General features: G+C 41.8%; 1 protein-coding gene across 2 annotated transcripts in view; it reads left to right on the forward strand.

The window, feature by feature from the left end:
• Nucleotides 1–14,196, forward strand: part of XIRP2 (xin actin binding repeat containing 2) — a 1,171,239-nt gene that overhangs the window by 1,054,913 nt on the left and 102,130 nt on the right. For both annotated transcript variants that reach the window (XM_086956584.1, XM_086956585.1), the window contains one exon: nt 4,689–4,755. In XM_086956584.1, coding sequence (XP_086812710.1) covers nt 4,689–4,755 — 67 coding nt within the window. The remainder of the gene's footprint in view (nt 1–4,688; nt 4,756–14,196) is intronic.

Below are 14,196 nucleotides of genomic sequence, written 5' to 3' on the forward strand. Positions count from 1 at the left end.
TTTTATTTTTACATGTGTCCATCAGGAGTTTTTAATGCTGTCAGGGGGCTAGGTGTTCCTTGGCGATGACACCATTTTTCCCTCATCACTTGTGAGGCCTAGTCACCCCCTTGAAACCTTAGGGATCTCCAGAGACCTAAAATGGTGTCCACCAACTGCCATAACGGACACTACTGGAGGACAGGTCCATAGGGTAACATTAGGGAACTTTCTGGAATCAACTAGAGACTTCTGCAGGTCTCAGGCCACCCTATATAAGGCCAGTGACCAGCAGCCATTTTGTGCTGACCCCAGAGTAGAGGAGTGAGGCAGTGGTGAGAGGAGGTGGACACACTGAGAGCAGCTAGTTTGTCACTGAGGCTGACAGTTACTTCAGAGGATTGTTCCCCCTTCAACCTTTGACCGATCCCTCTCTCAAGACAACCACTACTGACAAAGAAATCGAGCTACTTGAGGAAGCAGCCACTCATATCTTGGAATCCCATTAAATCCTCTCAGGATACCCTTAACTGAAGATATTCCTGGCGGCCCCTATCCGGCGCTGAGCTTACCGGTGTCGTGGAGCAGCTGAAGTGAAGGCGGGTGTCTGTGGCACCCTGGCGACCTGAGGAGCGAGGGCGCCGTGCGTGGACATCCTTCCTGTGAGGCCAAAGTGAGAAGTGTCTGGAGGGAAGCAGCGGCGCTGCTCCGATCGGCAGCGGGACCCCGGGGGCACCGGCCGCGTCAAGTGAGGAGGTAGGCGCTTCCGCGCATGTCCAGCGTGTGAACGCTTCTGTGGAGGCAGGAGGGGCCTAGGATCGAGCAGGCCCAGAGGAGACAGAGCAGCGTCTTCGTGGCGAACGACGTCCTCCCTGGGAGCCAGCGCGCAGAAGCGGAAGGAGAGTGAGCGCGATCGCGCATGCCCAGCTGAGCAGTGCCGACTGAGGAGAGCCGATCGCGTCGGAGCACCGGTAGCCGTTCCCCCATCCTGAGGAGGCAGAAGCGCCACTACGGACGTCACAGTAAGGAGCCGGTGGGCCAGGGAAGCCTCCCTCGATCTCTCCCGACCGCCGACTGCTGCCAGGCTTCAGCGCGAGTGGGAAGAGCACTCGCATCACATCCAGGAGCTTACAAGTAAGCCGGGTAGAGTGGGGACGGGAGGCAGCAGCACCGGGGGAAAGAGACAAGACGGTAGGACTGCAACTGGGACATAGACTGAACTGCACAAGGAAGCATAAATGAAGAAAACGGGCTAGTGTTCAGCCCAATCCTAACTAAAGTATTCCATAAGTAACTGGAGCAGAAAGGTGGAAGTGGTGCAGGGAACCACAGGGTTCCTGGGTAAAAACCCCTACAGTTAGTGATAAGTAAAGAAGTAGATTCTCTACCAGCTAGGTGTGCCTGTCAATCAGAGGGAGGGGAACCTTACTAATATTATTGTGTCTTCCCTTTTAGCCCATAACTGGTGGGTTATACAGTGAACATCTACATTCAGGTCTTGCTGTTGAGTTGAGCAGTGCTTAAGAGCTGTGGGGTAAAGTACCTATTAATGAACCTGTAAAAACGTATCAGTCTGTATCTTCTTTTCAGTAGATTTATTGGTGGAGTAATGTGTCATTGTACGTTAATGTGAAGGAACCTTACAGAGTGTGAAGCCAATGAGATTCTCTTAACCAACCAAAGAGTTACCCTTATGCTTTACTGTACCATTGACAAAAGTATGTGGTTTATTGCCCTTTTTCCACAGCCGGAGGAGTGAAAAGTAATTTCTTAAAGTAAAAGTGTAATGTTGACTCCTGAAAGAAACTAATATTGCATCTTGTATAACTTAAATCCAAAGAGACATATTATTTTTATAAAAGGTAACGGTATTTTTCCAAACAGAGGTGTTGTCTTTATTTTAGTGGTTCATCACTGTGTTACTGTGGGTGAGACTTGTAAGTACTTAGCCAACGCCTTGAGTTAGCTGTAGACCACTACTGTGCCAAGCTACCATATGTAGGCTTGGGTAATCTAGGTCCAACAAGTGCTGACTGGTTAGTGCTTGGTCCCTCCAACTGTTCTTCGGGCTCCTCTTGTTTCAATTCTCTTCATTGACTTTTGAAGTCAATGTTTATTACACTGGAATTATTACATCCATTTGCTCCTGTCTATCTGTGGCAGAAATGGCACCAATTTTTACGAGGCTGTTAATTTACATTTTTCCAAAACACCAGGGCACATTTTCAAACACCAGGGCACTTTGCAGGTAACTTTCACTATACAGAATCAACAGACATTAACAAAGTCGATTTACCAAGGTTTCTCAGGTCAAACTGCATTTTTATTAGTAAAATCATTATATTTCCATAATACTCATGCCGCATAAATAATCACCCGAAATCTGGCCCACTTGATTGGCATCTTGGAATGATTTGAGTACTTTATGCAATACCTGCTCTTTCCTGAGACAATTCTTATATTTGATGATGTAATAGTGAGTATACAAACTCTATCACACAATAAGTACATGTAAAAGACATAGTTTGAAACCAGAAATATTGTAATTCCTGAGTAAATAAAGTTACAAAATTAATGTTCCATTAGAAAAAGGTGATCCAGTGTCCATCTTCTAAGGGAGTATGAATGGACATGTAGATGGTAACTTTATCTGTGATAATAACGGAATTTCATATGAGTAACTAAAATTGCTATATCTCTCAAGGCTAAAACTAGCACATCTGTGATCAGGCTATATGGGAGAAAGAAAAGCAAGTAAATCCTATTCCTCCAACATTTCATGGATGCCATATATTGATCAGATTTAACAAAGCTATTGAAGAGTGAGGGCTCTGTAGTCAATCACATCCAAAACCTTTCCTCTTTAATCTCAAGATCATAAATAGGGCAGACAAAAATGTGGAGTTCTTGTGCTTACATTGAAAATGCCCCAGTGCGACAAGAGTCTTGTCATTGTCTTGGTTCAGGTAGAGCTATAGTCATTATGATTATCTATCAACTTTATCTTGAAGAGGGATATCCCCATAGTGAACTATACATCTGTTTGCGTCTATCCCCTCTCCTATACTCGTACTGTAATATCCTGTCATGCACATTTTTGTCACCTTGATTGCTGTTTTTTATCCAATGCAGTACTTTTTTGCTTGCAATTATTATAGTACCTTTGAACTGAGCCATCATGTTTGTTATTTTCACATTGATTAAGATTTGTTGCATTGAGATGGGATTTAAACCGTGCAGATCGTTGGCGAGAACTCAAATTCAGGTCGCACTCGACTTGCTGGACCATTATCCCCGATTCCCTGGACTGAGAAACAGCAACTTATCATTGATACCTCAATGACAGTGAAGCACATTATGCCTCATAATGATGACAGAGTAGTAGATATGCAAACCATACAGGTTATTAGCAGATTACCAAAGTTATACATTCAAATCCTTTAGGGTTTTCAAGATTAAAGGATCAGTACATTAATATATTCATTATATAGAGCTCAAATGAAAACATAAATAGCAAATACAGACAAAAAGGTAAGAGCTGTCATAAAGGAAATGTGAGCAAATTTAGCTTTCCCTGAAGGAAAGATTCCCTAATATGTAAGCTAATGATCACCAAGAGAAATTTGTGAGAAGAGAGCCAGGATGTCGCAGCATGTAAAGCCTATAAAGGCCGAGTCATATAAAGATTCAGTCAAGTAAGTGAGAATGGATTTGCTGAGGAGTCGAACTCTCTCGGACAGGTGCAAAATGGAAGTGTCTAATCTTAAGAGCGTGAAAGGGGCATCTGAATCGAACTAGCTCAGCAATGCACAAATAAATCAGACATTTCTTTACAGTCAAAAAAGACTTCCTATGTTTCCCATGAAGAGAACCCAACAGGATTGAACATTTCACCATAAGACAGTTTGTCGTATTCTCAGACATCACACTCTGGAAGATTTCTACTTCGAGGCCCTCAAGAGATAACTTTTAGCAGGATGATACATTGAGGTTAGCATGCCCTCGCTGCAGGTGTGGAGATTCATTTTTCAGTTCTCCAGGAAACAAGCACAGATAAACGTTCACTCCGAAATGTCTAACAAGAGAATAGAGTTATTTAAAAGTTGGCAGTTATAGCTTGGCTACTTAAACGATAGAAAGATGAAAATGCCCAGCAGTCAAAGGAACACCTTTGTTTTAACGTTAAACACTTATACTGAGGCCTACATAAACTATGCCTAACTTTAGTCTTGAAAATCACTATATATATATATGTATGTATGTATGTATGTATGTATATATATATATATATATATATATATATTACATTAGTGTAACATTAACAAATAATACAATTTTGACACAGAATCACCAATTTCCATTTATTTCACACAGATGGGAGACAACATAGACTGCACTTAATATTTGTAATCTTTATCATAAACGTTTTGAGCATTATTTTTGTAAGGATTTTGTCATTTCCAGTTTCGTAGTTATTCATTTGCATTAGTGTTTTTTATGATTTTTATTCTTTATACATTTGTGCTGATTGTAAACTGCTCTGATACTCCATTGTTTACAGACTGAGCTTAACAGTAAATTAAGGATGGAGGTGATTCTAATACCCAAGTACTTAATCACTTGTCAAGAACTATACCAATGTGAAAAATAATATTTGTATAGGATGTACTCTGTTATACTCAATACTATTACCTTTTTTTTATATATAGGCCACTACACAAGAACAAAGTGTTCATGAGTCCAACATTTCTTCAAATTTCCATCAAGACTTTGCGGGTAAGAGATCTATTTTAGTTGATTTCTCATGCTAATAGCTGTGTTTTATACCAGAGAGTATGTTATTTCTTTAATGTTTTTCTGAAGTAATTTACCATAATTAAAGAAAAGATCTGATATTTCATCTGGTACTGAGTTTAAATAATTAATTCTGAAAATGTACAGGGAGAGAAAATGTTGTTACATGTAAAGACGCACCTTTCTCTTGAAACTATTGCCTTCGCATTATGGAGGTAACATAAGGATTCATTTACACTGGTTGATGTGATTGCGAGTTGACTGGTTTGACTCTATCTGTCCCATTCTCTCACCATGAGTTACATTTAGAATGTAGAGTGAGGGCTGGGAGTGACGGAGAAAGGTGAGGTTAAACTGGAGATGGAGCTGAGAGTGTGGTTATTAGGACCAATAGAGGTTTGTGAATTGGAATTAGGGGAGTGAAGTGTAGCGAGGTGGAGTCGTGTGTAGGTAGAGACAGGTAATGGAAATAGAGAGGTAGTGATCTAGTAATAGGCACAAAGTGGCAGAAGAAGAGTTAGGGTTGTGAGAAAGAGATAGAACGAAGTGTTCTTCTAATGCAAGACCAATGCTTTATTTATCAAAGCCATTTTAAGGAGTTTTTAGCCTTAGGACATATATGTCAGGCCGCTTTGTGCAACAACTTTAACTTTATTGCCAAGATCTAGCTTATTGAATCAATTGTGATGCCAAAAAACATTGTATTACGCACAAAAATGTCCAGAACGAGAGCATGCGAATTTAGTTATAAACTCGAGCTGCCTGGTGTGCCAGCCAAATGGCCAAGTGATAGATTTAAAAGACATTGGCAAAGCCGTTCCTTTTTTGCGCTTCTATCTGTTTTTCTTTGGCCATGCAAGAGTATTACAGCCAGATTCATCATAGTCCCGTTTTGCGAGTCCTTAATAGCGATTATTAAGGAAAGGACTTGCAAAACGGGATTCATGTAGGAATCGCAAAATAAATTGTGATTCCTACAGCTTCCTTATTTGCGATTAGCAAATTGCTAATCGCAAATAAGGAATAACTCCCCATTCATTAAAGGCCATAGGAATGAATGGGGAGTTATTCCTTAGCAATTTGCTAATCGCAAATAAGGATGCAATTTCAAGGGTGCCAGGGGTGTCCAAAGGACACCCTGTAGCACCCCTGAAATGTAATCTACATTGGTGTTGCGCACACACATGTCCAAAGGTCATGTGTGTGTATAACATGCACCTTAGAAAAATGCATTTAAATGCATTTTTCTAAGTTTTCGCTATTTACCACGAGGTTTGACCTCGCGGTAAGTAGCAGCCCAAATTTGCGATTTCGCAATTTTAAAATAGTTCATGAATTGCATTTAAGGAATCTCAAATAGAGATTCCTTAAATGCAATTTCTCGCAAATGTGCGAATTCTTTATTAGCGTATTTTGCATTTGGGATGATGAATCCCAAATGCAAAAATTGCACTAGCAAATGGCCAGATCTTCAGAATCTGGCCCTTTTGCGAGCGCAATTAAGCTTGATGAATCTGGCCGTAAGTGCATAACATCAAAATAAAATATAGGCATATTTTGCTTAATCGCCCGATATTCGCATTCACAAAATTGTAGCTATAACAGCGGCAATCAAATCACTACGCTGAGGATTTGCACTATTGAGTTAAGTGAAATTTGGTCAGTTTCTCCTTCATTCTCTTTCCTGCCCTGACTCCTACCTTGCTCAGTGGGAGGGATGGTTCACATTTCCCACAGGAGTAAACCAGAGCGGCATCGACAGTGGTATCACAGGAGAGGTGTGAAGTAGGTAGGTATAGTATTGCAGTTGAGAGGTAGGAGAAGTAGTTAGAGGTGGTGAAGAGAGAACGACGTGTTACCCAGAAGGATAGTGAGCTGTATGTAGTAAGAAGACGACGTAGGGAGAGGGAATGACTGAACACGAGAGGTTGGCTGTTCGCATCACGTTTGTTCTCGCATTTTTTAGCACGAAATGCTTCTTCGCATTTCAAATTGAAAGAAAGCTAAAGAAGAGTAGAAGAGATGAATTAAAGAGACTGTTTTTATGCTCACTACTATTACAATTACGGCAGGGAATTTTGACTGACCCAATCACTTTACAAAATGGGCCTGAGCAATGGCCGTCTTTACCCAATTAATATTTGAAAAGTATCGGTTAAATGTGATGTTTATAGGTTTATTTTTTCAGCAACCTTTGTATTAAATATTGAGATCCCTTCTGCCTCACTATGTATTGAAACAGCATTAAGATAATGCCACAGAATATGTGCATAATTGCCTTCCCTTGCCCCATAATTTAGCCATTCCTGCTGCATCATTTTGTTTTCCTGTTCTGTGCATGCAAGGAGCGTAGATGGTTGCCCTATACTGTGTACAGCCTAAAAAGGGCATGTGCACGTGCCATGTCAGCAATGCATACAGGGCATGGGGTGTATATATCATTAGTATAGCATGTGCATCAGCAATAAGGTGCAGATGTGTGAGGATCAAACAACTCCTCTTATGGCTATCATGTGCTACTTGACCCCTGATTTGAAGCCCTTGGCATCCTTGCTACCGCTTATGAGAATTAATTGCCCTTCAACTGTGTGATTTGAATAATATAGTTAGGGTATTACCTTCACCCATGCCTTCAATGAACTGGTTACCTTATAATAATCTTCAAGGGCATGCTGACATGCACTGTATACACTGCACATAGGGCATGGCTCGTGGCAACGTCTCCTGTATAGCTTGCCCTGAACAGAACCAGCAGTCATGCACAGTGTATAGTGCAGAGTGGTCAGCCATGCAGTGGCGGGGCGGGGGGAGGCTCTTCTGCTGCACTGCACAGGCTCCCAGACATACCTGCGGCCAATACTGATGCTGCTCTGGATTTGTGCTCCCAGACTGGGAGCCTGGGCTTTGCTGCACCTAACCTGGCAACGCAGCTCGAGATGGAGACCGCTCAGTGCGCATGTCGGTTTGGCCGTCCTGAGACAGCCGACTAAACAGACATGCGTACTGACAGCAGTGCTGTCCACCACTCCCCCTCCAAATTGCCATCGTCTGCCCTGCCCCGAAGACTTGTTCATGTTAAAAAATAAAACATTAATTAACCTGTGTCATCACTTAATTTTCCGAGTTTTGCAGCTTTTGGTGGGCAGTGGGAGGATGCTCAACAGCCATCGCGAAGGAGTCGGCTCTGCAGCCATTTCTTGTTTTAAGTGTCCAAAAGTATTTGCCTGCAGCTATGCCATGTAAAGTTTTTATGTAGAATTTGTAACCAGCGTTCACATGGAGCTTATTTCAGGCAATACAATATAATAGTACAAGAAGTCCTGTATAGACTTAATCTAAACTATACTTAAACGAATTGAAATAGTAGGACAAACGAGATTCTGTCTGCAATTAATCTTCTTGGAAAAACAGCCAGTATATCATAGTCCAATTCGATTCAGCCAAATCAACATACATTTTTTAGACAAACCAATATGAAGACAAGAAAATTGCAAGCCAGTGAATTGTAAAAAGATCTTTGTAAGCACCCCAAGTGGAAGAAAGCATAGCCACCTAAGGAGAAGATTGACAAATTAAGTGAGCATAAATGGTATATTGGATATTGTTTCAAAAGACAGGGATTTATACTACACAAAGTTGAACACAAAGGGCAGGGCACCTGTATGTATTTTCTCAAATTCATAGGGTCTGTCTTTTTGTTGGTGTTAACGGTGTTTCGTCGATCCTTTGCAAGAGACTAGGGTCTCATCAGGACAGAAATGCACAGTGGGGGTGGTTGCGTAGAGCAGCTGCAACCACTAACGTATCACATAGATCCATCAGATGTTAGATGATCCACACTTTTTATGACTGAATCCAAAACAACGGAGTTCTTGCTGCTAAAAGGTAGAGAGAGGTACAGACATGGGTATTCATCTGCGTGCACACCAGCAATTATGAGATTGCAATAAATAAAGGATGATTAAGGTTGTCTTTTAGGTGCTTGTCATTCTGAACTCTGGAGCCAAGAATACACTTAAATCTAGCACAGCCTTCTTTCTCTTCTCCTGTGGAAATTATATTTACTTCATTGATACTTTTAAATCATGAATTGGTTATTTAGATTTTTATGCTGTAAACATCTGTACTGTTATTTTGACAATATTTCTTTTTGTTGTGTATCTTGATGCGACACATCTCATGGCGTTAGTTTGCAGTAATAATCAAACAAATGAATCCACTAGACAAGAGAAAATTATCTACCGTTTTATTAGGTGAGGTCCAGCTGCCTAAAACTGAACAGTGGAAAAACGGAGGTCCTTCTGTAGGGTACTGACATCTCCTTCTGGTCACCCAGATGGTGGCCCACCAGTTTGGGAGACTTTCCTGTTCCAGTGCAGAAAGAAAAAAAGTTAGGTTTCTTTTTGATGACAAACTGACATTCAAAAATCAGATCAATACACTCACCTCAGCTATTTTCTTCATCTTAAAAATGATGCCGAAAGTCTGTCCGTTTATTCCGCCCGACTCCCTGAAACACCTGTAATAGCATTAGCCATGTCTAGATTAGACTACAGTAATGCTTTGTACATGGGCATCGAGTCACAGTGTTTGCAAAGGCTTCAGCACCTCCAAAATGCGGCAGCTAGACTTCTGCTGGATATCCCTAGGTCCCAGCCAGTTTTCCACTATATCAGAACCCTGCTTTGCCTCCCAGTGGACAAGAGGATCAAGTTCAAATCTCAATGCTTTTAAGGCATTGACGGTGCCGGTTCTCAATTTCTGAAGAAACACCTGAACTGGTATGTGCCTTCCAGAAATCTAAGATCCAAACATAGTAAACTCTTACAAAATCTGCGGATCAAGGGAGCTCAATGGGGTGGAAGAAGCTTTCTATTAGGGACGGTCAAAACATGGAACTCGCTTCCAGCCTGCATAAAGAACAGCCCTATGCTGTTCACTTTCAGAAAATCACTAAAAACTTGGCTCTTTGTCAAATACCATGTTCAGTTAGTTTCATCGGTACCTTAATGGACTCACTGGTATCAGCGCCTAGATGCATCTAGGCATTCCTGAACTATATAAATGCAAAAAACAAATCAGGAAATACACTTTTCAAGGCTTGGCTACCAAATCGTTGAAATAATTTAAAGATATCCCAGTTGATTAAAATATTTCTTCATATTGAGGCATACTCATGGCTCATAGACTCAAAACTCACATCCTGGAAACCACTATGCAACCTGCAAATGGTAGAAATTCTCTATTCAAATATAGCTAAAAAAGCATAATATACCATAATATGACATAACCTATTCAGGCATTGTTAAGGACTAACGTTTCTGGAAATAGAACCTCTTCCATTGTTGTCAGAGAAGGTGTATTTATTTTACCATTTACAAGCTTATTTAGAGTTTACCATATATGGTACTACTTCGGAAAGGCCAAAAAAGTACCCCATTCGCCAAGCCCTTTGTCCACCAGGTGGACCGCCAGCTTTCTGTTGATGGAGCCAATGTGAAACCGGGTGATAAGGTATAGAAAAAAACAATGATGTCTCCCACAGACTACGAGAATACTCCCAGGGTGTGGTGCTTTGGGAGTTTGTTTCTGAAAAAAAGTTACGTTTGATGAAAGTCTATCAAAACTGATGGCAGCCATCCACCAAACCTTTTTGTACTTTGAAGGGTGGTGCCTCAAAGGCGGTTACTATCAAGATACAGTGATGAATGCTGAGCCTGTGGTCATCTGTGAATTTAACGGACACAGTGCCGTTCGGATCGTAGAAGCAATGTTCTAGCCACCCCAGTGTACTGTACCTAGGCATCAAATTGCAAATCATGATCTTAGTCTTTAACCTTTGGTGGTACTTAGGATTAGAAAATATAACTTTTCTTCACAATAAGTACATTTTTATTGGTTTTAGTGTAAGTAAATACATCAAGCCGCCAGGAGGGAAAACAATCGCTCCTTTGAATAACACAAGAGAAACTTATCAGCTCCCCCTTCTCATGCCATATTTCGCAATTACAAACATTGGTGAGGTTAAACCCAATCATCATGTTTTCTTCCTTCTGCCCCCTTCATCCCCATTCCAGGAACAGTCTATGGGGACCATTAGTGAACTGCAACACAGAATTAGTGCTCTGGTTCAGGATTCATTGTGTAATCTCTATTTCCATCATCAAAGAGTCTCTTTGAGACACTGGACTGGGAGACTATGCTCCTAGCATTGGAAGACATTGACCAGCCCCCGTCCCAGAACACTTGAGGGTACTGAAGCCTAGAGGCACTATGCTGGCACGAGAAAGGCATTGGGGTGTGTGGGGGAACCGTTTCATTGTAAATCCTGGTAGAGAAAGAACAGCGCGGGGGAGCGCAAGAAGAGTAGACAGGAGGACTTGAGCACCAAAGTTGGTTGGGTGGGGGTGGGATAGTTGGGGATGGTGTGGGGACAATCTCTGAAGTTTACTGAGGATACTGATATTGAGAGCGATACTAAATCTTAAATACGATTGGTTATAGCACTGGACTTCAAGCACAAGTTGGGTGAAAAATGAAAACCGTGATGTATGACATGTTTATGGTACACAAATGTTACGCTGGAAATGTACATTCACGAATAAAGTTTAAAAAAAAAGTCTCTTTGAGAGAGCATCTCATGTGGGGATAATGTGCATTGCGCTTTTGAGGGTTGCAAATTAGAACAGGTTCAGTGCTTTAATCTGTGGCATTAGAGCTCTAGTTCTGATCCCTTCCTAGCAATAAGAAAACTGTGTCTGCAAGGTGGCCTCATAATCCCCAGCGTCCTTGATGAGGCCCCAGGAAAATTTCTCCATCGCTGTGAGTAACCAGAGTCCTGCATTGCCGTTGGTTAACATCTGGGTGTTCTTTTCCAGGCACCTGCAATAGTAGTTTTTGCTGCCCTAAAATAGTTACAAAAGGCTTATTTTGTCCCATTTGCGTTGATACAGTAAGTCTCATGTAGACCCCCAACAGGATATAGGCTGGTGTTCCTTGGATAGGATATCCCAGAATTTTCTTTAGACCTGCTATAACCTCTCCCCAGAAAGGTTAATATTTGAGGCATGCTCACCAGATATGCAACAAGTCTCCAATGCTGCCCACTCTTTCTAACACAGTTGGCTAGTAGTAGGCTAGTATCTGTGAGGTTTTGCTGAGGACATGTACCAATAGAACAGTACTTTGTAATCCTCTTCTGTGACCAGCACACAGTTTCATGTTATTGAGGTCTTGCCACAAGTGTGACCACTTTTGATCTGAATGCAGCTCCTGCAATATCTAAGCCCACTTGTATACTGAGGGGTGTGTGCAACAACATCTAGAAATATTTTATATATGGTAAAACTAACTACCTTTGTACCTGTAGCCACTCTAAGGAACTTCTCCATGGGGCAGATCCCTGGATATCACCTCTGTTAGTAGGGTGCAGCACCCAGTCCCTGATCTGGGCGTAATGTGGTCACTCAGTTTCTTCCAAATGGTAGACCTGTTTATAGTCCTCAAAGGAGTTAATGGTCCTCTTATGAAATAAGTTGCTCACCATAAGGCAATCCCCTGTACCCCATACCTGGACTGGTCCTGAGGCATAAGCTGGTGTGAAAGAAGGGCTGTAATAGATGATTCAATTTAGTGTTCATCAGGGTGTAAACATTGGCGTATCTATCTTTCTAGTTTAGGTCGCTAGATCAAATCCCATAGGTCCGGATCCTTGAGGACTCTGGTCATATGCAGCCAAGCTGTTCTGATTCTCTGGCACTCCAATCTGCCAGCACTCTAAGTTCGTAAGCAGCACAGTATGTACATATTGTTGGTAGGGCTAATCCTCCCATATCTTTTGAATGACCAAGTACCCTGTAAGCTACCCTCTGTCTCAAATTTTCCCATGTACAGTTCAGAAACGCACTTTTCACAGAGTTGAAAAGGGTCTCTGGGATGAGTATTGGTAGTGATTAAGAGGTTCAGAAATCCTGGTAGGGTATTAATTTTGATGGTGTTAACTGGTCAGATCCATGAGACCTGGAGGGTACTCCATTGCCTAAGTTTTCTACGTATGCCTCCTGTAGGGGTTTCATATTAATAGCGTGCAGTAGACCTGGGCTCCGAAATCCGCTTTGTATGCAGAGTTTGCAGAGCTCCTCAGACTGCAAAAACTCCACTCCGCGTAGTGAACTCATCCATGGAGGGTGTTACAGGAGAGGTGGGGAGGGAGGAATTATATATACTTGTGCTAAGATGGGAACTAGGTATTACCGATAAGCTTTGTAGAAGTTCCCTCTGAGGCCATCAGGAACAGGTGCTCTGATGAGTTTGAGGGCCTTAATTGTACCTAAGATTGCATCTTAGCTTATAGCTGCTTCCAGCATGGCTCTCTGTTATGGTGAGATATGGGGCAGATTACATCCCTGTAAATAATCATCTTGCGCCTGATCTGATGTGGGTCTGTGAAGTACAATTTCGTACAGAAGGTGTGGAAGGCGTGTAATTTATCGCCTTCCTTAATGACCTTAGTACCGTCCTCCCGGATCAGGTCTTTCACATATGCTCTCTCCTGTTTCAGTCTATGTGTGTGGGCCAGATGAGGTCCCACTTCATTACCATGTGCATAATGTGCTTGTTTAAGTTTTAGTTAGGAGAACTCTGCTTTATTTGTTTCCAAAGTGAGGATTCTTAGGCTTAAAGACTAGAGAAGGCCTAAATCTATTTCTAATTGGTTTCTGCCTCAACGCGTCAGTTTTCTTAGGTAGGCCACTATATTAATACATACCTTCCAGGACTGCTTTAAATGCATCCCAGAGAATTGTCATGGATTTCTCTTGACTCTCATTGTCTTGAGAGCCATGGGTAACGTTGGTCATTTTCTTCCTGAGAAACAGGGCATGCTGCAGAGAAGGGTGGAAATTCCATCTATTCCTTTGTTTGCTCAAAGTGGGCCATTCTGATTTGAAGGTGATTAGTGCATGGTCTGAGAGTGCAATAGAACCTATAATGGAGTTAGAGACTCACTTCAGGAGGGAGGAACAGATAAATAAGTCATCTATTTATGAGTATGTTAACAATATTTCAATAGTACCTTACTGCCCGCGAGGGTTATCATGATCTGTACAACCAGGTCTTGTCCTGAAAGCTAGAAGACTGGATGCTGTTTTTATGGTGAGAGGCAGTGTGTTCCGTGCTTTAGATGCTTTCAGCACTATGCTCTTTCCTTCACATCATATTTGTTCGTTCCTATGTGGTGTTAGTAAGTTAGCAGAACCTGATCTAAGATTTCTGAGAAGGAGATATTGTTCGAAACTCTGATTCAGGTACTCGGGCCAATATTATGGAACACTTTATAGACTAGACATACTCGTAGATTCATGAAGCTAAAATCGGCTGGCAAAGGGCCAGATTCTGAGAATCTGGCCCTTTGCGAGCGCTATT

The sequence above is a fragment of the Lissotriton vulgaris genome, chromosome 2_1 (assembly GCF_964263255.1).
Source record: "Lissotriton vulgaris chromosome 2_1, aLisVul1.2, whole genome shotgun sequence".
NCBI classification, from domain to species: domain Eukaryota; kingdom Metazoa; phylum Chordata; class Amphibia; order Caudata; family Salamandridae; genus Lissotriton; species Lissotriton vulgaris.